Genomic DNA, 21,881 nt, shown 5'->3' with positions numbered 1-21,881 from the left:
GTCGGCCAATATGTGAATCTTATTTTTTACGAGTTTTTAAAATAAGATTTCAAATATTTTCATTTTAAAAAATACAAATTTACGTGGTCATTTTAATAAGTGTGTTTATGATACATACATATATGAATTTATGAAATAATCTCACAACGAGCACATGTGTTCGACTTCTTATAGGATTGACAGGAAGGTGGAGTCTCGAAAGAACATATTTGAACGTGCTTAGTTTTAACCTTTTTTACAAGTATAGGTTTTTCTTTAAGACCCCAAATTACATAAGGAACAAAAAAAAGAAGGTATAGAAACCCCAATGGAAGATTACATTTGGTAAAATTCGAGATACGGAGCATATTGGCCGACTCTTTTGATATTATATCACAAGATTCACAACCAAATTCCAATTGACTGTGAAAAGAAAAATCCACTTGATAAATACTCATAATTTATTTTTATTCTTACTTTTAAATTGAAATAACACTTTTCAAAATATATTTCGGTTTCACTATTAAAAAACAATTTAATTGCTTAATTAAAATCTATAAATAATCAGAAAGATCATAAGATAAGTATACAAAAAAACTTCTACTTGAAAATATGTAATGTCATATGTGATATTCATGACATTTTCTATATATAATTATATATCATGTATAAGGTATGAATATCATGACATGTTCTATATATAATTATATTTATATATCATGTATAAGGTATGAATATTAAAGTACGCAATTTTTAAAGTTTTCACTTTTCACTATATCGTTGCTCGCTAAGCTACATCCCAACCCTATGTATTGCAATTAAGAGTATATTCTTTGAGTCAATCGTTGTCTGAGTTTATATATATAGAGAACTATCTGCCTTTAATTAGTCACCGTGGTCTGCTATATTGGAGTTTAAATTGTGGGTTGAAAATTGATGATCTTTTTTTTTTCAGGAAAATGATTAGATTTGTCAGTTACACTCTTACAGACAATAGAAAATCAAATGTTGGATGACTTTTTTTTTTTTTTTTTTTTGTAAACCCATATGTTAGATGTTAAAGATTTTTGTTGTTGTTTTAGTCACGATTTTATTTAGGCGTTTCATTTAATAATGGTTAAGGTAACACTATATTTCCATTTTTCAATCAATAATATACATTATTATGGTACTAGTACAAATCACTAAGCTACGTACGTATCATTATTATATATTGTCTCTTCTTTTTTTAGTATTCTTTTATATTCGTTCACATTAATTAAAAACAACAACGTAAGTACTTTAATTTACTTTTAATTTCTAAATAATTACTACTCTGTAGTTTTATATCTCTAATCGATAAACCAAAACACAAATAAAATTTTATCACATCTTATGAAACTAATGTAGCATGCATATGATTTACTTTGACATCAAAATTCAAATTCAATAGTCAAAAATTTGCTATTTGATTTACTGAAAATATGGATGTAAGCTTAGATAATTATATTATTTATGTAAAAAAATTATTCTATGGGTCCTGAACTATTAAAAAAAAGATTATTATGATTGATGATGTAATAAAAATGAATAATATATTTGTATAAAGACGTGTTCTCGAATAAGATGAAATGGAGATTTAAAGCAAAGTTAAAGAAGCCGGAGGGGTCAACACATTTGCAATCAATACATGATGTTAGTTAGCCAGCCGGGTTTTCGATGTAATCGACTTTTAATAAGTCGGTTAGGAAATTACACGTCAAATCATATACTCCCCTATTGTTTTGTTTTTTTTTAAGGCTCGAGTATTTATTTTATTTAATGAAATGGTCCTATAGTATATATAATCATTTTGAGCAAAAAAAAAAAATATGAAATATTTCACCTACATGTCAACGAAACATTATAGTTTCCCAAGATTATATTGTAAATCACATTTATTAGACGGCACGAGGCGTATGCCAAATCTCCCAACATCCACATTCGTAGCCATTTTAACCTATAAGAGATGAAACCTTTTTTTCTATTCCCACTCGGTTTATTGTTTATACTTTATCGACATATGACGAATTAAAGTAATTAATCTGTTAACTATATTCAGTACACGAACTGCTAACCATCATCATGTAACATCGTTTAATCAACCTTAATAATTTTTCTACATATAATACAAATTTCAATAAAAATTAATAAAACTGAGGCCACACCGCCACACCGCCACACATTAATTACTGCAGGGAAACAAAATAGGAGTATTCATTGACGTAATTTCTTCATATGACGAATTTAAGTACATGGACAAAAAAAACATTAACCATTTACCAAAAAAAAGTAATTTGACAACCTTTTTTTACATACTCCTATATAATTAAATTTGACTACTATTATCAGAATATTATCAGTTTATCATTCAATGATTCTTGTTTAAAATTTTGATATATATAGGATGGTCGACATGTACATCACCGATTAACGTCAAATATATTTCATCTTTTATACCAATCTTGATAAAATTGAAAACCACACGTAAGACAGAACGTATGGGCATGATTTCCTCGTAAATAATGCTTTGATTGATTGACACTTAACAAAACTAGAACTAGTTTTCACAAATTGATAAGATAATGTGGATTCATATTAAGAAAATAATAAGTACGATCGTATTCGTCTGGTTGACAATAAGAAGCATGTGATAAACATTTGGCCCCACACACATTGAATTTATAAACTGTTTCTGATTGGCACGAAAAGTATGGTGCCTCCTTATCCTTTTTTTTTTCCTTATGATCAATTTTCGAATACATTTGAAACAAATAAATGATATCAATGCCATAGCAACAAACAAATCTTCTTTATGAGAAAAATTAACAAACAAATTTTTTGTATATATTGATGATTAACCGGTCAGAAAAACGTGGTTAAACAAGTAGGGTGTTTAGGTTAAGAAAACAAATCGCTTTCTAGTCAATTATAAGAGATTTACAAACAAATGTTTTGTATAAATTTTAATGTTGGTTATAGAAACAAATTAATGTGTGCATATGGTACACATGCAAAGGAAGCAAACAAGGCTCAATACAGCAAAATCTCTAATTAATGGAAGAGAAGACAAATGACTCAACGAGTCTACGTACTAGCGTACGTAATACCTTGAGATTCGAATCAATAATAATAGTAAATAAAAGAAAGAAAAAGCAAAATATGATCCGTTAAATAAGGAAATAGGAGAAGAAGATCGGAGTATCTATGAGTTTCGAGCTCCCAACTAGTAACTACAATCTGCCGCTATAATTTGATGGAGATTGATTAACAATAAACCACATTGTTGTTGGCAAGTGTGATCGTGTACGGGAATTCTTACATATTAAATAGCAGATGTACGTAAATGTTTTACACCACATATTATACTAACGTCTTTGAGCAAATTTTTTGTTCTTCTAAGTTCTAACGATGATAAACTCTATTTTTCTTGCCTTAAACATAGAAGACGATCATGCCGTAAATCTAGAGAGCAAACATTTGTGAGTGTCAGAAAATGTGTCTCTTATTATATATTAAAACAGGATCTACGAAACAATTTTATGATCGATGTAACCTTTAGAGTAACGTACAGTAGGAGAAAACTAACTAAAATCTTTAGAGAGTTGCATTTTAGTAACCTACTTTAACTAATATATTGTCAAAAGCATTTGTATATATTATATTATATAGTTAAACCTTTATATACTCGAGAAGACACAGTCGAGAAAATAACTTCCATTTTGTAAGAATTTACATGGGATGATGACTTTAGTTTTCTTTTTCTTTCTTTTTCACTTACATAAAAAAATACTTTTTACTGGAAAAAAAATGAAAAAAGAAAAATACTTTTAATTATATAAAAAGGAAACTAAACTGGTTTTGTTTTAACTAATGTCTTCATTTTTTACTTATTCATATGCTTATCTTATAAAAAGTTACGTTTTCCATAAATAAAGAATCCATATAGTTTAACATAGTACATTCATTAAATATTTTGATAATGATAATAATAACTGTAAAATTATGTATATTTATGATATTTCGACGCTTACTTTTTCTCTCGTGCAAATCAAATTGATTATTTTATATACAAAAGTATATATACAAATTGGGAGGTATTTTGTTAGCAACAAAAAATACAATAAATACAAATTAGGAGGGGTGGGCAAAACTAGTGGGCGCATATTAGATGAATGGGCCTTTTTTAATAGTGTTTGGATTTAGATCCAACAATAACTATCGAACATGCACGGTGCACCCGTATTGTCCAATTTCTTACTCGTTTTTACTTTTCTGCTTGCTCTTTCAATTAATACACAATTTATGTATATACATTATGTCATTATCCAATTCCACTTACATAGAAAGTAGTAGATACACGGGGAAGTGCCTTTAGTCAAGTGGTTAATTCCAATTGGCTCCGCCTTCACCACCGGAGTTCGACTCCACTCAGTTGCGTTACCCCGCGTAGTAGGGATTGACTATGGATCGGGCTTTGTCGATCCAAAGATGATGTCAAAAAAAAAAAAAGTAGTAGATACACGAACTTTCTTTTTCTTATAAAAGTAATAACGGAAAATAGATTAGCATAGCCATTTATAATAACTTTTTTTATTCTTTAATTTTTTTTGGTAATAATCTCTTATATTACATAAATACTTTTCAGATCAAATATACACATTACCATGTCATAATGTTAAAATTCACGGATTCTCATATTATTTTTTATTTTTTTTTAATAAACCCTATCGGTTAATCCGGTTAACTCCGGTAGAAACACACCGAAGTGCTTTAGAGTGGACTACTCTCCGAAAAGCCACCACACTGTCTGTCCCGAGTTTGGAATGTTTTCCGACTAATGTCAAGAGGTAACCAGATCGCATGTTACTGGACTACCAAGTAAACTGTTTGGGCCTTTTGGCCCAATCCCAAACTTCCTACACAAATGTGTTTTTTTTTTCAGTGTGGATCGATTCTGGATATTAGTTCCTCGTGTTACAAAAAATAATATTAAAATTCACAGATTCTCAATTCAAACCTAATTTGTATTACATTAGTTCGTATACATTCTATAATTGTATGTCTTATCTGATTTTAGATGTGTAAATTCCTAACCTGTCTTTAAAAAAAATATATATTTGTATGAGAACTAAATCTTAATTGATGACAAAAAAAAAGTTCATTTTGATATCATCTTTACCAAAAAAAACTTTATTTTCTTTATATGTAAGTGGATGTCGCCGAGTTTTTTAAAAAGTTTATACTCGGCGACATCCAGTTTTTAATTTACTTTGATTTTGATTTGTTATTTTTCGAGTTTAGGAAAAAGATATCCAAACTAGAACATCATTTTTCAAGTAATTGTTGTATCTTTTTTTATAAAACAAAATTTTATTTTTGTATATTTTAGTCAGAACAGCTAACTTCTAATAAATACTATTGATTAAGCTTGGATTCAGTTTGTGATTCAATATAACCGATTCATGATAAAATTAAGTTCGAATTCAGTTTAGTTTTTTGTTCCAATCCTAAAACAAAAAAAAAAAATATCTTTGGTCACGGGCTTGAAATTATGATAAATCAAGAGATACATATCTAAGAACAAGTAAACAATTTTTAATCAATATGGGCTAGATAAGGCCCATAAAGGTCAAACCCTCTTTGCTTCAGACAGCTTTGGAGCTTCGTTTGTCAGGACACGTGGCACTTCCTTAAGCACCTCTGTGTGAGACCATGGCGACGCGTGTGACCAGACGGCGTTTAAACCCTTCCTCCAAAATCTCGTCTTTCTTCTTCTTCTCCGCCGCCATTGTCGTCGTAGTATCTGTACTCGATCTCGTTCTGTCGAAGCACAAGAGATTGAATAACACATGGAAGGAACAAAGAGAAGTTCTTTGGGTGCGCGAAAGAAACTCAAGAGGAAGAAGAAGAACAGAAGACTTATGAGAAGTAGTGTTACCTACCTCAAATCTGATGCATACTTGTTCGCTCCTCTGTTTTCCAACTTTCCTCCGCTCACGACGGAGATAAACACGCCTCCGCCGTCGAATTCCAAACCATCGACGCTGGACGACATCTCCATGGCAGGTAATGTTATGACTCGTGCTCTTTACGCTCGTCTGTTGGTTGATCCTAAGGGTTTGAATTTTGCTAATTTTGGACATTAGGGTTTGAGTCATTGGGGATTGAGAGGGTTCTTAAGAAGAAGAGAAGAATGTCTGAGAAAGTTAAGGAATATCTAAAATCTGAGTGTTTTATGTACGCACCAATGATATCGTCCCCTCCAAAGCTTGGTTCTTCGGTTAAAGGTGAGAGCTTTGTACTCTCTAAGCATCTTCTTTCTCTCTGTGATTAGCTTTGTAGTTAGGTGGATTTAGCTAAGTTGAGTTAGACTATCTTAGATTCTGCATTTGGGGCTCAGATAGTTTTTTGAAGCAGGGAATATGCAGATTACGAATTTGGTTACCATGGAAGTATCAACGGGTACTACAACCATGAAGGAAGATAACAACAACTATAGGAATCTCCGGTCAGATATTGTAGAACAGGCATTGCATAGCGGAAGGATCAACTCTCCAAAACGAGTACAGGTGATCTTAGAAGGACAACGAACTGGACTTAGCCGTGAAACCGATGTTTCACCAGCCTTATCTTCTCGACCAGGTATGTAGATTGATGGCCCCAATCATGTTATGAAAATGGAATTTGATAAAAGGTTCTTAAACATCGGATCACTAAGTAGGTAGCACAAGTCTAATCTTCCACCAGTGAGATGTTGATAAGCATATATGTAAGTAGTATAAATAAGACTGGCTGGGGTTAGTGTTAAGAGTCTTTCACTAGTTGGGAGTCCTTTGTGACTTTGGGAGGGGTTGTAAAACAAACCCTCGATCTTGATCCTATCAGATGTCTAGCTGCAAGTTTCATGGAAGTGACGTAGCGGGAGCTTCTAGTGATATAGATGCTAGGTTACTAGTTTAGTCTGAAAATGTGATATGTTCTCAAGACAGAGCCTCTACCTTCTATACGCATAGACATGGATAAGAGTTGCGTGTCTCTCTCCAAAGTTTGTTCAAGTTTTAGATAAGGCTTTGTGAAATTTGTTGACTTGCTTGGGGTCGACAAACAACAAATGTTACTGTAAAATACTATAATGGTTTTTAATGGTTATGTGACAGGGGAAAAGATGGTGAAGCCAGATCAAAGAAGAGTTGCAATTGAGTGAAGATAGTAAAGTAGACATAGTAGACACAATGTAATCATTGTAAAATACAAATTAATTATAGTAGCTAGCTCTGTAAGAAGAAGTTTTCTTGTTGGTAAGCTTGAAGGAAGTGATGTATGAATGAGGATGACAAAGATGTGTGTCTGTCTGAACAATTGCCATGTTAGCTGTCTGTTTGATGAGTTGTTGTATGTCAAATAAACTTCTACAATTCAGCAATATCAGCCTTCTTGCTCACTCACCATTTCAAGAGGGTTCATTAAAAAACGAATCACTTAAATTTTGTATAACTAATCACTTTTTACTATCAATCAGATTCTAAGTGGTACATAGATTATGAATAATGAAAATTGGTTTATTTCTTGAAAGTAATTTTTGTTGCAGGGAAATTGTGATGTTGAAAGAGGAGGTACACAAAATTGATTGTGAAAAATGGTGAAAACATCTGTGGTTTATTTCGTGTGCACGTGAGGTGTATTCAATGTCTAAGTCCCACATTGCAGACCCTTCCCATCTGTCAACTCTACACACGCATGCAAGAAAGTTGTATTATCTATCTATGCATTGCGTGTAGTATATAAGATAACATTATTCATTATTGCAATCGAAAATCAAAGAGACATCATATCTGTCAATGTTAATAAGTCCCTAGTCTAGTTTCGAAATAATGTGAAGCTAGTGAAGGAATTTGATAAGATAGGATGATTATGAGATATCTCTATATTGTTGTATAAAGAAATGTGATATGTCTATTAAATGACACAATCGTATTGGAGCATGCACAATTGCACATGAGTCCCCGAGAAAAACGGAGGTTATTGTATCGGGGACTAGATATATAGATGTAGACATAGCACACGTGTACCCTCTCAGAATCGTAATGTCATAATTATTTTTTGTAATTATCATTATGAATGTGAGAAAGAGAAAGAGATCGATCGAGGAAACAACTCAGCCAAGAAAAAGACGTAATATGTCTTTTTATTTGTCAAAGAGACATCCATGCATGATGCATGGGTTTCACTCACCCTCTCTTTTCTTTATAAATATATGGTCGAAATGTATATATTATTCATATGTTAATTATTTCTATGCATCTACGTCTATTGTTGATCTAGTTCACCCAAATTAATTCATACTCCCTCCGTTTCATATTAAGTGTTGTTTTATATTTAAAATTTTGTTACAAAATAAGTGTCATTTTGTATTTTCAATGTAGATGTTTATGAAAATTTTCCGTTTTATCCCTACTTTATTGATGTGCTAACCAATGAAAAAAATTGTATTAATAAGGGATAAAATATAAAATTTAATGGTTTTCTTAATAAGTGTGAGAAAACCTTAAACGACACTTATATTGAAACATAGGGAATATGTCTAAAAATTTTGCGTTTTAAATGTGGCGTTGTTTTTTTTTTTCCTATCTAGAATCGGATATATGGGTTCGTCAAAAACTCGCTAATTTTATGAATGTGAGGAGTTCTTGGTAAAGAGTTTTCCGCAAATCCACCACGGAACAAATTATGAAACCTAACTGACCAAGTGGCTTAATCATAGTGTGTTGTTGCACACGATGGAATAAAACTTAAATTGACTATAATGAGTTTACCTTAGAATCAATACTTCTGAGCTACCACATGGGGATTAACAATGACATTGATTATTATAGAGAGGCCCGACTTCCTTAATTATAAGATGATAAGATCGATATTTGGACTTAATCGTAGCTCTTTTTCATTTTTAATAATTAATAGTGATCAAGACCATGTTTGAAAATTGTTTACAACATAATGCGAACGATTGATGTATTAATGTATCCACTTGTTCCATAACTAATGAGAGCCTAAACTATGTATGTGGTCTCCCTTCGGTTTCATAAATTATCACTAGACTTCGTACATTGAAGAAACGAAATTGAAGCTTTTATTGGTTATGGGAATAAATCCCAATTAGATAAATTGCATTATTATTCGTTGTTATCCGATAGTCGCTAGCTATGACTAGTACTGTTCTACAGTCTCTACTATATATACGTACGACATTATTAATTATTAGAGGTGAAAGAAATAAACCCATACGACGTAATTTGTTGTTGTAATAGTAATCATCAATAATGTGGCAAAATTTTGTAAGTATTAGAATTATTTGTTGGTTGGCCTGTGGAGGCGAAGCTTGGAACGTGGACCGACTTATAGTCTTCCGAATTTGCTATTTACTTATGGATGGGTTTTGGTCAATACGGTTGCGTTTTTTGTCGTATATGCATGACCAATTAATTACCCATTAATTATTTCGTGTATTATTTGATCAACCGATCGAGCAACAACAATTTATACAATCAGCATTCACATGTTTTCAAGACACAACATCATGTAGCTACTCCTTCGATACTGTAGTTTTTAAATTTGATGAGACTTTTTGTTTTAGGCAGCTATAGCTTTTATTTGTTATGAATCGTGTCAAGCTAATTTTTAAGTTTGTGATCAGTAAGTTTTGATAAAGGAAAAAAAAAAAGAAAATTGTTACAAGGAAGACACAAACATCATTTCACATGCATATTTGAATTTTTTGTTGAAAGTATAATTTTAAATTGAGAAATGATCAAAGAATTCCTATTATACCTGAACCTAGCTAATCAGCAAAGCTATCAATGTATATGGATTTCCATATTAAAAAATCAATACTTATATTTAGTTTTATTTAGTCGATCTAATATACTTGTCTGTCAATATAACATATGAGTTCCTTTTAAAATAGTTCTAGCAGACATATATAATGGACTAATTCACATGTGAACGAAATTGATTTTGTTCATAATTTATACGTTTTGGTCAGTATGTGGTCCAAACGGAAGAAAATAAAAGTTGTTATCTACCTCTCAAATATATAGAGTGATCAAAGACGTAGACAAATCACTCTATCATATCCTCTGCAACCAGTCAGAAGTTTATACTTACTAGCTACCGTATAAATCCATAGCTAATATCCATCACACGTGTGCATACGTGGATTGTTTCTATATCAAGCGTGAGAGGATTATTCATTTTTCGTCCAACTTATCTATAAAAACACATAGTCGCTCTTGTTCTTTAATCCACATATCATCACAAACTCTCTCTCTCTCTTTAGCTTTTGTTAATATATCGTACAAGTTCGAAGAAGACCGTTCGTGTGCAAAAGGATGAGGTGTAGAGCACTAAACATTCGGAGAAGAAAGAGAGTAATGGTTAATGTGAGCTCAAGGAAGCTCATGACCCGTCTCCGGCGAATGGTTGCTCCGGAAACGAGTTTTTCCGATGAGGTTGACGGTGCCACACTATATCGGCTCACGGCTGATCACATTTTCCTACTTCAAGCAAGAATCCAACTCCTTCGTCGTATCTCTTCTGTTTGTGGTCTCTAGATCGAAGATACACATGGCCAAAAAAAGTCGAAGCAATGGTATAATTTATGGATAAAACATCTGTTTTCTCTATTTATATTCTCTTAAGCAATCATCTTATAAGTACGTCGTAATGCCGACGCTATAATTTGAACGTATTTATTTGAATTTATGTTTGTGATGTATTTAATTGTGAACAGTTTTTTTTACATGCATGCAGCTTTGACCGCGTTTATATATAGCTTTGACATACGAATACTATCTTATATACGATACGCCTACGTTTTTTAGGTATATAAATATAACAATAACAAAAAAATACTAATTTTGACATGACTAATTATGAGTTAGGATTGACCTAAGTATAGGGTAAAGTCTGTGTATGACATATGCGCGGTCCATGCATGATGCATATGAAACTTCTGCCATGTTATATCGCTCGCTCTCGGAAGGGAAAAACTAGAGTGACAGATTCAGAGATAAAATGATCCCCAAAAATTAATGGCATCAATCGATAACCCAATAATTAGGGTGAACGCGAAGCCAATATTCTATATTTTTGTTTGGTATTCATGCATGATTAGCTCAACTCAACGATATATCATCAACACTTTAATCATGATTTGTATCCGCAATCAACCAATTATTCGGAAAAATATTTGATCGGTTATATAAAAGTTGTTAAAAAAAATTTGATATAGAAAAAGTAAAAATTTAACAAAAAAAGTTACAATAATTTATAGAAAGGTTGCTTTCTTCTTAATTTACGGTTCTTTTCTTCTTAATTTATTCTTTTTAACAATTCTTTTTAACAATTTTATATGATGAATACAAATTCATATATATATATATATATATATATATATATATATATACAAATTTTGTCTAAGTATCTAGATATATCAAAACGTGGCATAAATCTGTCTCTTCAAATTAAAAACTATCCAAAATTGTCTGATCGAATTGAAGTGGACAACTGATCAAATCTTAATTTTTCTCCATTAGCTTATTATATACGTATATACATAAAGATAAGACTGCGACAATGGAGGACGGTGTTTATTTAGGGAATTCTCAGAAAATAACTCAATATTGTTTATAAATAAAGTAAATAATCGATCTGATGCATAAAAAAGCAAATAATCTTTGGTTGATCACTATTTAAGTTTCAATCTACTTAACATTTTTGAAGTACAAATTTGCTCCTCTAATCGGATCGGGTTTTTTCTGATTTTAACCCGGAGATCTTCAATCGGATCTTTCCTTAAATTATGGCAAAATTTAAAAATGAAAATACCTAATAAAATCTAAATTATATATATTTCTCAACTAATTACTATATCTAAACTATTTATTTATGATATATTATTTACAATTTTTATAGATTAGGAAATCAATTATGATAATTTAATGCTAATATAATAAATTTGAGCTAATTTCCTAAAACTTTTCTACCTAATTTAAACATCAATATATGATTCTTATTTCACTTTTATTTGATCTTATATTTATATTATTTTGAATTATTATAAAATATATATAGTTAATAAATTTTAGTTTTTTTTCCTGCATATGTTATGATTCAAATTTCTTAAAACAGACATATATTACTCAATCGATGAAGAAAAGAGGTATGTGTGCAATCTATATTAACATTTTTTTTAAGAACAAATTGCACATTTTTAATCAAGTCGTTTTTTTTTATTCTGACTCGAAATTTAGTCATTCAGATATTTTCTTAATTTCTACAATTATCTAAAACGGGACAGTATACCACGGGTGAGATCCTAAAATTAACAAATCAAAATACAAATATTTAGTTTTTTAAGATACAATTATAAATTGTTTTTACGGGTTGGTCCAAAAACACATACTAATTTAAAAAATATATATTATGGAAAACATTTGAAAATAAACTTTTAAATCGACTCGAATTATATGTCTTTTAAATAAAAGTGTTATTAAAAAAATAAGAAAATGATGTTTAATTCCACAGGACATGAGTATATGGTGGGACGGGTTTGGATCGATATTAATACAGAACAATATACCACGGGTGAAATCCTAGAATTAACAAATCAAAATTTAATTATACAAGCTTAAAGAGTAAACAAAACAAATACAACTTAAAATATTTATTTTTATATACAACGCATGTAACCCGCGGTGTACAACAAAAATTATTATACACAACAAATTCATCTGTTTATAAAAAGATAAAAAATATATCAAATAATTAACCTGCGGTGTACCGCGAGTCATATCCTAGTTAATAAGTATTTTGGCGTGCGATTTCAACCAATAAAATAAAAAAATAAAATTATTTGTTTAATAACACTATTTGATATTAAAAATTTTGTTGTTTTTACTAGATGATATACAATTTCGTGAAAAGGCGTAAATATATATTTTTTTTTGTCAATTTCCACGAATTTCATTTGTGTTTCTTATTTAGTTATTTACCACTTTCCCATTAAAATCTACGTAAGTAACTCTTTTATTTAATAAGATAAGATATTTTTATAGAAAATGTACGAGAGATTCCAACAATTATTAATTGTAGTGCACGAGTGTCGTATCCTAATTCCTAAACCTGGATCGAAGTCTTCGCCTTCAATATAAAATACTCTATATTATTCTTATGTTATTTTAGTAATAAACGAAAGATGTTTTTCATTTTTTTTTAATAATTTGATAATAAAAAGCAAAAGACGAACTCACCAAACTGTTGCTTTTGGTGTAATGTATTCAAAGTCAAAGACACATTTAATGATTAACTTTCTTGCCACATGCTCTTACGCTTCATGACTTGTAATACAAAATTAAGAGAAATGGGGTAGGTGAATACTACAAATGTTGCATTTTTTTTAATCATTAGTAACTATAATTGCCAATGCAAAAGATATACACAAATTTCCTTTGATATATAAATCACTAACTATTAAATTACTTTTGTTATTTTCATCAAACTGACTATTCAAATATTTACTTCAAACGAGTTTTTCTACTTGATTTTAAATGGACAACAAGAGATCCTACCATTTAGAAAGAGTTACATAGAAACTAGAAAGGAAGAAGCAGAGTGGGCTGATAAATGAGAGTGAGAAGTAGGCCTTCTCAAGAGCACTACGGGGCCCATACATGTGTCTACGTCCACTTGTTAACCTGCCGAGGATGCTACATACATATATAATTCCCGAGTCGTTCTCGTCTACAATTACATTACACATAAAATACCGAAATCATGTTATCTCCGTATCATAACATAGGTTCAAATTTGATAGTACGTGTGTATAAGTTATTAAGTTGTATGCATAAGTAGTAAACATTAGTAATCATCGAATTCCATCAATATTTTTTTTGTTGAAAAGAATTGGATCAATATATTTTTGAAAGAAAAATAAAATATTGATCCAATTATTTTCAACAAAAAAAATATTGATCAACAAAAAATTGGATCAATATTAAGCTATCTATATATTCGTACTGCGAGACCGTAAAACAACAAATTGGATATTTAGGATGGGTAGAAATAGATATCTTTCACACACCATGAAAGATGATGGATCTAAAGTGTTGAAGTCAATTGATCAATATAATAAGAACAAACGTTCATCGAGGCCATGTGAAAAAATCGACACGTACTTCAATTGAATCTTTTTCTTTTCCCGGAGAAATTATAGGTACACTGCATGAAAGTCTTGAGCGATCACCACATTTGCCGGACTCATGCTATTTTTTTTCTATGCTTATCCGTAAAACCATGGTTCAACTCGTGGTAAAACTCTTAAATAATTCATTTAAAAGTTGTACACAGTACTCCTATCAAAAGATTTTCGTGAAGTGATCATGAACGTTAACGTACGTTTTAAAATTGTTTTTTTTTGTTCTTTCTAATAATTCTACCAATTGCTCTTGTTTCCTAAGTTGGTGAAATTTGTCAAATCATACAACTAAGAAAGTCCATATAATAGAAACAAATGTTGGATCAACCTACCGTTTTATGGGTTTATGAATAGAGAATAAAGATATGAAAAACGGTTTTAAGTATAAAAATGGACCAAAATAATTGAAGCTTAAATGATGATGAGTATAAATGGTATTTAGGGTTGGAGAGAAAGTGGGGTATGTTGAACCATGTGCGTCCATGTGCTCTGTCTTTCTCTTCTAGCCCCACTCTTAATTTCACTTCTTTTCCTTTGATCCAATAAATGCCTCCACACTCTCATTTCTTCTATTAATTCTCTTCTTCAATCTAATCTCTCTCCCTCTCTCGCCTTTTCTCATTTATTTCTAGGGTTTAAGTTTCAGACACAATCGAGCTACTTGGATATCTAAAAACAGAAACAAGCGTAAGGTAAAGTATATTTATTGATTTCATTAACGTCACTTTAATTTTCTACCCAAGCTCCTTTTTCAGCTACCGTTTTTATCAAAAGTGTATTCTAAGGAAATGTTTTACGACGAAGCCATGTGCGATTATATATATACCTTTAAAATGTGGATGAAAATAACAAACACTGAGTATAGAATCTAACGTTTATTTTCAGATCATGCTATTTTCCTAAAATTCATGTTTTTATTTTATTAGGATGAACACGTACAACATGGTGAAGCAAAGATTTATCAAGAAATGGATAAATACTCTCCACATGTTAGATTCTTCTATTGAACATCCTTTGAACGTAACCGAGAGGAAAAATGCGATTAGACTATCATCAGACTTAGCCATCGCAGCCACTAGAAGCGGCTCTACCGTATGGAGCCGCGCTCTCATCTCTAGGAGCGGAAACAAGACAACAAACAAACCAATGGCTCGTCGAATACTAAAAAAAGCTCGAAATCGGATGAAGAACCGTTGTAACACTCTTAGACGAAATGGTAATTTCACGGCAAAAAGTGGGACGAGAAAACGTACGGATTTGCTTAAGAGTCTTGTACCGGGAGGCGAGGTAATAGACGATAAAGATTATTTGATAAGAGAGACACTTGATTACATTGTCTATCTCCGAGCGCAAGTAGACGTCATGCGAACCGTCGCAGCCATCGATTTAGTCACCGGGAATTTAACCAACGATCGTAGGAACAAATAAATGTACATGCATTTCAGAACTCTTGTGCATATGAAGTAGCTAATGGTTTAAATGCAAGTCCATGTACATATATAGGATATATAACACTCTTATCGTATAACAAATTTCTAATTTTTTTTTTTTTTTTTTTGTCAACAGCTTAAATAAAATGGATGTTCAAAAGAGCTATTCCTGGAAAATGTTGTTTACATAAGTGATATGATGCGGTTCGGTACGAATTTTTCGTGCCAAATTATCCGCTTTTACATTTGCGCTACGCAGAATTAAAGATAAAGAAAAATTAGAAAATTATTCCTTGTCACTCTTCAAATCTTCCAAATACACTGAGAAGGCCGGCCATTCGGTTGGGGAAGATATCATCTTCACCAAATCTGAACAGTCTGTAAAGAAAACTATATCTTGGTTGTCAGCACCAATCATACACTTCATCGCCCAGAGTAGAGCTTCGACTTTTGTATGTAGGGGGGATAGACTTCGCCGGATGTTTGCAGCTCCCATGGTTGACATCTCTCCATTTGCCGATGTACAGTACCACTCTGTTCCTGAAAAAATATATGTCCTTCACCATGATCTATCTACGAAACACCGATGTCCGGAGTATAACAAATTTCTAATGAATTATCGAGTAATGCTGGTGTACATTTATGGGCTAATTTCATATTATAAATTAAAAGAGCACCTGTATATTAATAGAGATGTAGCATTCATTATATATGTTTTTATCAAAAAAAAAAAAAGCATTCATTATATATGCAGTATATACTGATGTGAATTTAGATTAATTAAGGAATGGTTTGGTGATACAATTAAACTTATCACTCAGTTATTAGAAATGTTTCTACAAATATATATCTCGTACATACATATGTATTCATTACAATAAGGCATTAACTGACTATAAACGAAACTCTTTTTTTTTTTTGTGAAGAAACAACTCTTATTTTTTTGATCTAACAAAAGAAAAGTAGTAACTCATACGCTACAAGAACGCAGAAATCTATAATCGTATTGAACGTATGAATGTTATTGTTCTACCAACTGTAATTGATTTCTCAAGTGAACAGAGAATATGAAACTTAATAGTTTATATAGTGTTTTGTTGTGTACTCCCGACTTTAATTAAACTCGGTAGAATGCTTAAAAAAAAAAAAAAAAAAACTTTTACAATGGTGACTAAATAGTCTAAATTATTGGGTTTGGAATGGGCCGAGTTGATGGGTTGAATTTGGGCCTAAATGTGAAGCGCAAGGGTCACTAATTTGTTGGTATAAGATTTGGGGTTATATGTATTTGGTACTCCCTCCGTTTTCGAATAGTTGTCGTTTTAGAGAAATTTTTTTTGTTTTTAATTAGTTGTCGTTTTCAGTTTTCGATGCAAAATTTATTACTTTTTTATTTTTTATATTTATTTTTATTATGCAACTTGATTTATTATTAGTTAAATTATGTTTAGATAAATAATTAATGATATTTTTATATTGAAAAAATAACAACATTAATAGTTTCTTAATTTGTGTGCATATTGTTAAAACGACAACTATTCGAAAACGGAGGGAGTATTGAAAATAATAGAAAAACCAGTTTAGGTTGGCGGCGCAAGTGTACTCGAGTGATTTCGGATCGGCTAGTTAGATTCATTGAATTGCTATACATAAAATTTGACGACATCTTGCTATGCTTAACTTAGCACTAATCTTTGAACCTGTTAATAGCCTTTTTAAAATTAATCTGTAAACTATATATATATATATATATATATATATATATTCTCTTTCTGTCGGCACACACATGAAAATCTCTTGGCAGTTGGCATTTATTTAAAGTGAGAGTCACATGGTCAAATGATAACACCTTTAATTAGTCATCTTTGATTTGATAAACACACGATTTTGATATTGAAAAAGAAACTTAAAGCCATTAAGAAATGATAATTAATTAAGAAAGTATGTAGCTAATAAATGATTAATTAGTTAAAAAATCTTTGATTAAAAAGTAGAAGAGTTATTTGAACCATATACTATAACTTGTCTTCTTCCTTTTTTGCGAAAGCTTAGAGCCTAAGACCCATTGCATGCTTGTTCATGATTATGCCTCTTATCTATCTATAGGATGTTGTTATCCTGATTGATAACTACATTTGCACTTTTAGATCTATGATCTTTTCCAATGTAACTAGTTTAAATCACTTAGCATTCAATATATGAATATTAGTTCTTCTACAATCAGATCAATGTACGTAGGATATTAGTTATAGTCCAGTTTTGTGTTTTCCAAAACATCTTAATTAATTTTGTTGAAGACCAAATCTTTTTCAATTTCTCAATCAAATACGTGTTAGAATTTTTGGGATAGAAATCCAGCTATAAATCACTTGTGAATGAGTGAAAAGTGTTAAGAGGCCCAAAATATTATATTTAAATATATGTTGTTGTTGTTCTGTGCTTAGCTTGAATCTATGGTTTCAATTTAAAGATAGATGAAAAAGAGATGCAAGAGGGTCCAATCCATTGTTGTCAATAATTTTGCTTCTATGGTTAGCAAGTTAGCATCTATTTATGTATATGCATTTCCTCTATGATAAATCAATATAGTTATTATGGTTAACTCAATTCACATCACATCTAATCGTTAAATCTTTTCCAACAACAACACATAGAAGTATATTCAAGTAAGCATTGCATATCTCTTTAATAATGATGTAGTTAGACTTCTCATTGTTTTTGATATTTTTGTATCTGAACCAAAACATAGTACTGCACCAGAGTTATCCATATTTTATTTGCTTAACTACTAGTATATTTTTAAATCGGGAAACAAAAAACTAATAAAATCCGACGTCTGGATTTCATGCTTTGACGTAAAATAATAATGGAATCCATTTTCGTTTTGTTATTAAAATAGTTGAATAAAACTGGCGATTCTGCAGAACTTGTTTTCTCGAATGACTTAATACTCTTATGCAATACCATGAGTACTAAGTTACTAATCAACCAATCAAAATAAAAAGTATTACTAATGAGTAATGATAAAACGACATTATTACAGAAACCTAATTCCCATTTTGATAGAAAGTTGAGACTAACCCCTACCCCTCCATATCCTTTTAGATATAAAAAAAGAAAATGTGTCTAACGATAATCACTTTGATCATGGCCCAAATCATTCCCACCCATGGAAATGATGCTCCCCATCAAACCTTTTTTGAAAATAATAATAAGGTAGATTCCCACACCAGAATTATAATAGAAATTAATTAATTGTTTCCTCTTTCATACCATAACATAAATATATGATCAATCAACAAATTCTCAAAGTCACAATCTTTGATTCCAAAAAAAAAGACGATGGAACTATCATTAGCATTAACATCAACAGACCATAATCCATCGCCTTCAGAGGCACATCCAGACACTATGGACTTTCTGTCTCGAGAATGGTGTAATTTCGCTGTTCAATCACTTCATCCCGACCCTATCCTCTACGATCGTTCCATTGTTCCCGTCGAGACATCGATCGCCAAGTTTCAAGGCGACTCGAGTCCTGTTTCTTGTGCTGTAAGTAACCAGAGATTGTTTTTTTCTTTTTATTTTTTTTTGTTTATGAGTGATTATTTCTTCAGTATTTTTTGGTTAATGTTTAATTTATGATGATTGTGAAAGTAGATGATGGATAAGAGCATGAAGATGGAAGATCCAGATTTTAAGCCCTCGATGGCTTCATGGAAAACCAATGATGTCAAGGTAAAACATATTGTGTATGCAAAATATAGAACAAAACAGTTTAGCACAGATTAAGTTAGGGATTAATTATTCCGTATAATCATTTTTTTACCTAAAAAACGCAGGCAAAAAATAAAACATTATGATATCATAGACATTCATAGTGTTCAACATATATTCCTCATTTTTATGTTGTCTATGTTTATTTAATGCACATTCTAATGAAAGTTTGTTATATGATTTAAATTGTAATATCACAGCATATAGAATTGTGGAAATTGAAAAAAAAAAAACTGTTACATAATAGAATGACATATATAAATTAAGTGAAGAAACATTAAGAGATTAATATTGATACTATAATTTGTTGAATGATGTGAACAGTCATGGATATGGATGCAACAAGCAATGCACCCGGAATTGAGCTACGAAGGCTTTTTCCGCAAGAAACTTGTAATTGGCCATTTGGTTTGGTTTTGATTTTTTTCAAATCTACAATATTGGTTTTCTAAATCAAAACAATAATGGGTTTGTAGAAACTTCCATGGAAGATTACGCCGTCGATAAAGAAATGGTGGAAAGAGATAAAGGCGAAACGAAAGGAAGAAGTGAGGCTACAGAGAGCTGAAGTTCACGCTGCCGTTTCCTTGGCTGGTCTAGCGGCTGCTCTCGCCGCCGTAGCTTCCGAGAACGCCGGAAAAGATGGTGGAAACGGTCGACCGAGCACGAGGGAGACTGCTGTGGCTTCTGCAGCGGCTGTGGTGGCGGCGCAGTGTGCGCAGATGGCAGAGACAATGGGAGCAAACAGAGATCAGCTCAGCACAATGATTGGTTCGGCCATGACCGGGACAAGTGTCAGTGAGATACTCACTCTCACTGCCTCAGCTACAACTTGTAAGAAGAAGATTGTTTTTTGTTTTTTGTTTCTATAAGAATATTCTGTTTCTGAGACAATAAGAATATTCTGTTTCTGAGACATTGGTGCTTGGTAAAATAAGCGTTGAGAGGTGCTGCGACGCTGAAAGCAAGAAGAGGTTGCAAGATCAATAGATTGAATGGCTCTGCTCCTGTGTTGCCTATCGAAGACTCTTCTTATTTGCCTCCTGAATTCGACAAGAACATATCTGTTCTTGCTAAAGGAACCGATCTCTTCGTTGAAACACCAGATGGTATATAAATCCTCTGTTTTTCTTGTTGAACTCCTCTGTTTTGTGGAGAGACTAAAGAGATCTTTGGATTGAAACAGGGGATTTCAAGGCTAGGACAGTGTCTATGGTCTTAAACAAAGATGGAAAGGTCCTAAACTTGGCTCTAATCCGTTTTTAATCTTAACCAATGACGTCTACTAATCGATGATCTTGCGTTTGTTTTACACAGGTGATTCTCAAAATGAAGAAACATAACCTACTCAGGACTAAGAAAGAAAGTATGCAGCTAAATTCTCAATCCTTTTGTTTTAGGTTTACTTACCCTTCAAGCTCTGAGTTTAAAACATTCAATGTTTTGTTTGTGTTGTGTGTTAAGGTATTGTGACGAATGTTCATGTAGAACTTTACAAAGATTCAGATAGCGAAGACAACAACATAGAAGACACTTGTTATCTCATTGTCCTGAGAACAAACAGAGGAGCTATCAAGCTAGACATGGCTGATGATTACAGTCGTTACAAGACATGGGTCACAACGATCCAACACATGCTCACTCTCTCTTCTTCCTCCTTAAGTACAAATTACGCACTCACTTTCTACAACAAAAACTGAAATTTTCATCGTCTTGTTCATCGTTTTCCCCGGTGTAATTTTACTTTATCATCTCCTCTGTTTCTTATGTCTCTCTCGCTTGATCTTATAATATAATGCATAAACAACTTGAGAACTTACGTTCTTTTAATTAGACTCCACATACATCAGCTAGATTTCTAAGTAAAGTAACCTGAGATTTGAGAAGCAAAAGATGCTGAATTGACTTGAGAAACAAGGCTTCCTCGTCCTCGATCTCTTCACAGCCTGGTACAATCCTACGAAGGATCCCGAGGTTTCTTTGCATACAAGTTTCTCGAAACTTGGGTTTTTCCTTTCGTCCTTTGAGACTGCGGTGGGTGAACTTCTTACACTTCACCATCTTCATCACTTCTTGCACTCTAAGCTAAGATACAAAGCCATATATATAGAGAAACCGTAAAGATGACAACGATATGGAAGAAAACAAGTTGTCTGAAAAATGTTTGACAGAGAAAAGGAGACAAGGAACCCATATCAAGGCCATAACCACTGAACCTGTCTCTGCCAATCCATCCTTGCAATGTCTAATGTTCAATGTATCTGTTTGTGGTCCTCATTTATGCATACTTTATGCCATTATTGTTGTTTCAATTCCAAAATGGTTCGTTTAACCAATACATTTACGCATATGAGTAGATGGGAAAAGAAAATGGGCCAGACGGTTACAAGAATACAGGCTTCACGTTGACCCAATTAGGCCTA

At 31.9% G+C, this 21,881-nt stretch overlaps 5 protein-coding genes across 5 annotated transcripts; 4 read left to right on the top strand and 1 right to left on the bottom strand.

The window, feature by feature from the left end:
• The first annotated feature begins 5,712 nt into the window (after positions 1 to 5,712).
• Positions 5,713 to 7,445, top strand: LOC9302305. The gene is made up of 4 exons (XM_021016192.1): positions 5,713 to 6,066; positions 6,147 to 6,287; positions 6,418 to 6,642; positions 7,158 to 7,445. The coding sequence occupies exons 1-4, from the start codon at positions 5,850 to 5,852 to the stop codon at positions 7,202 to 7,204; spliced, it is 630 nt and encodes a 209-aa protein (XP_020871851.1). The 5' UTR covers positions 5,713 to 5,849; the 3' UTR covers positions 7,205 to 7,445.
• A 2,758-nt stretch (positions 7,446 to 10,203) lies between these two features.
• LOC9302304 lies at positions 10,204 to 10,842 on the top strand. The gene has a single exon (XM_002866184.2). It carries the CDS (start codon positions 10,386 to 10,388, stop codon positions 10,605 to 10,607), a length of 222 nt encoding a protein of 73 aa, XP_002866230.1. The 5' UTR covers positions 10,204 to 10,385; the 3' UTR covers positions 10,608 to 10,842.
• A 3,731-nt stretch (positions 10,843 to 14,573) lies between these two features.
• On the top strand, positions 14,574 to 16,367 carry LOC9302303 (transcription factor IBH1-like 1). Its single transcript, XM_021023045.1, has 3 exons — positions 14,574 to 14,943; positions 15,178 to 15,681; positions 15,818 to 16,367. Exon 2 carries the CDS (start codon positions 15,179 to 15,181, stop codon positions 15,677 to 15,679), a length of 501 nt encoding a protein of 166 aa, XP_020878704.1. The 5' UTR covers positions 14,574 to 14,943; position 15,178; the 3' UTR covers positions 15,680 to 15,681; positions 15,818 to 16,367.
• A 1,933-nt stretch (positions 16,368 to 18,300) lies between these two features.
• On the top strand, positions 18,301 to 21,273 carry LOC9300604 (VAN3-binding protein). Its single transcript, XM_021016344.1, has 8 exons — positions 18,301 to 19,233; positions 19,342 to 19,419; positions 19,783 to 19,851; positions 19,935 to 20,292; positions 20,397 to 20,567; positions 20,645 to 20,694; positions 20,776 to 20,824; positions 20,923 to 21,273. Exons 1-8 carry the CDS (start codon positions 19,024 to 19,026, stop codon positions 21,156 to 21,158), a joined length of 1,221 nt encoding a protein of 406 aa, XP_020872003.1. The 5' UTR covers positions 18,301 to 19,023; the 3' UTR covers positions 21,159 to 21,273.
• LOC9302302 lies at positions 20,968 to 21,618 on the bottom strand. Its single transcript, XM_002864481.2, has one exon. It carries the CDS (start codon positions 21,523 to 21,525, stop codon positions 21,289 to 21,291), a length of 237 nt encoding a protein of 78 aa, XP_002864527.1. The 5' UTR covers positions 21,526 to 21,618; the 3' UTR covers positions 20,968 to 21,288.
• Positions 21,619 to 21,881: the final 263 nt, after the last annotated feature.

The sequence above is a fragment of the Arabidopsis lyrata genome (assembly GCF_000004255.2).
Source record: "Arabidopsis lyrata subsp. lyrata unplaced genomic scaffold ARALYscaffold_8, whole genome shotgun sequence".
Taxonomy (NCBI): domain Eukaryota; kingdom Viridiplantae; phylum Streptophyta; class Magnoliopsida; order Brassicales; family Brassicaceae; genus Arabidopsis; species Arabidopsis lyrata.
Note: the sequence above shows the minus strand (reverse complement) of the source record. Positions and strands in the feature narration are given on the sequence as shown.

Bases quoted from the DNA above. Each gene is read 5' to 3' on its own strand.
- LOC9302303 (XM_021023045.1), top strand. From the start codon at position 15,179: ATGAACACGTACAACATGGTGAAGCAAAGATTTATCAAGAAATGGATA.
- LOC9302305 (XM_021016192.1), top strand. From the start codon at position 5,850: ATGGAAGGAACAAAGAGAAGTTCTTTGGGTGCGCGAAAGAAACTCAAG. The intron at 6,288-6,417 runs GTGAGAGCTTTG...TTTTTGAAGCAG, and splicing joins GCTTGGTTCTTCGGTTAAAG to GGAATATGCAGATTACGAAT. The intron at 6,643-7,157 runs GTATGTAGATTG...GTTATGTGACAG, and splicing joins AGCCTTATCTTCTCGACCAG to GGGAAAAGATGGTGAAGCCA.
- LOC9302302 (XM_002864481.2), bottom strand. From the start codon at position 21,525: ATGAAGATGGTGAAGTGTAAGAAGTTCACCCACCGCAGTCTCAAAGGA.
- LOC9300604 (XM_021016344.1), top strand. From the start codon at position 19,024: ATGGAACTATCATTAGCATTAACATCAACAGACCATAATCCATCGCCT. The intron at 19,852-19,934 runs GTAATTGGCCAT...ATGGGTTTGTAG, and splicing joins GCTTTTTCCGCAAGAAACTT to AAACTTCCATGGAAGATTAC. The intron at 20,825-20,922 runs GTATGCAGCTAA...TTGTGTGTTAAG, and splicing joins ACTCAGGACTAAGAAAGAAA to GTATTGTGACGAATGTTCAT.
- LOC9302304 (XM_002866184.2), top strand. From the start codon at position 10,386: ATGAGGTGTAGAGCACTAAACATTCGGAGAAGAAAGAGAGTAATGGTT.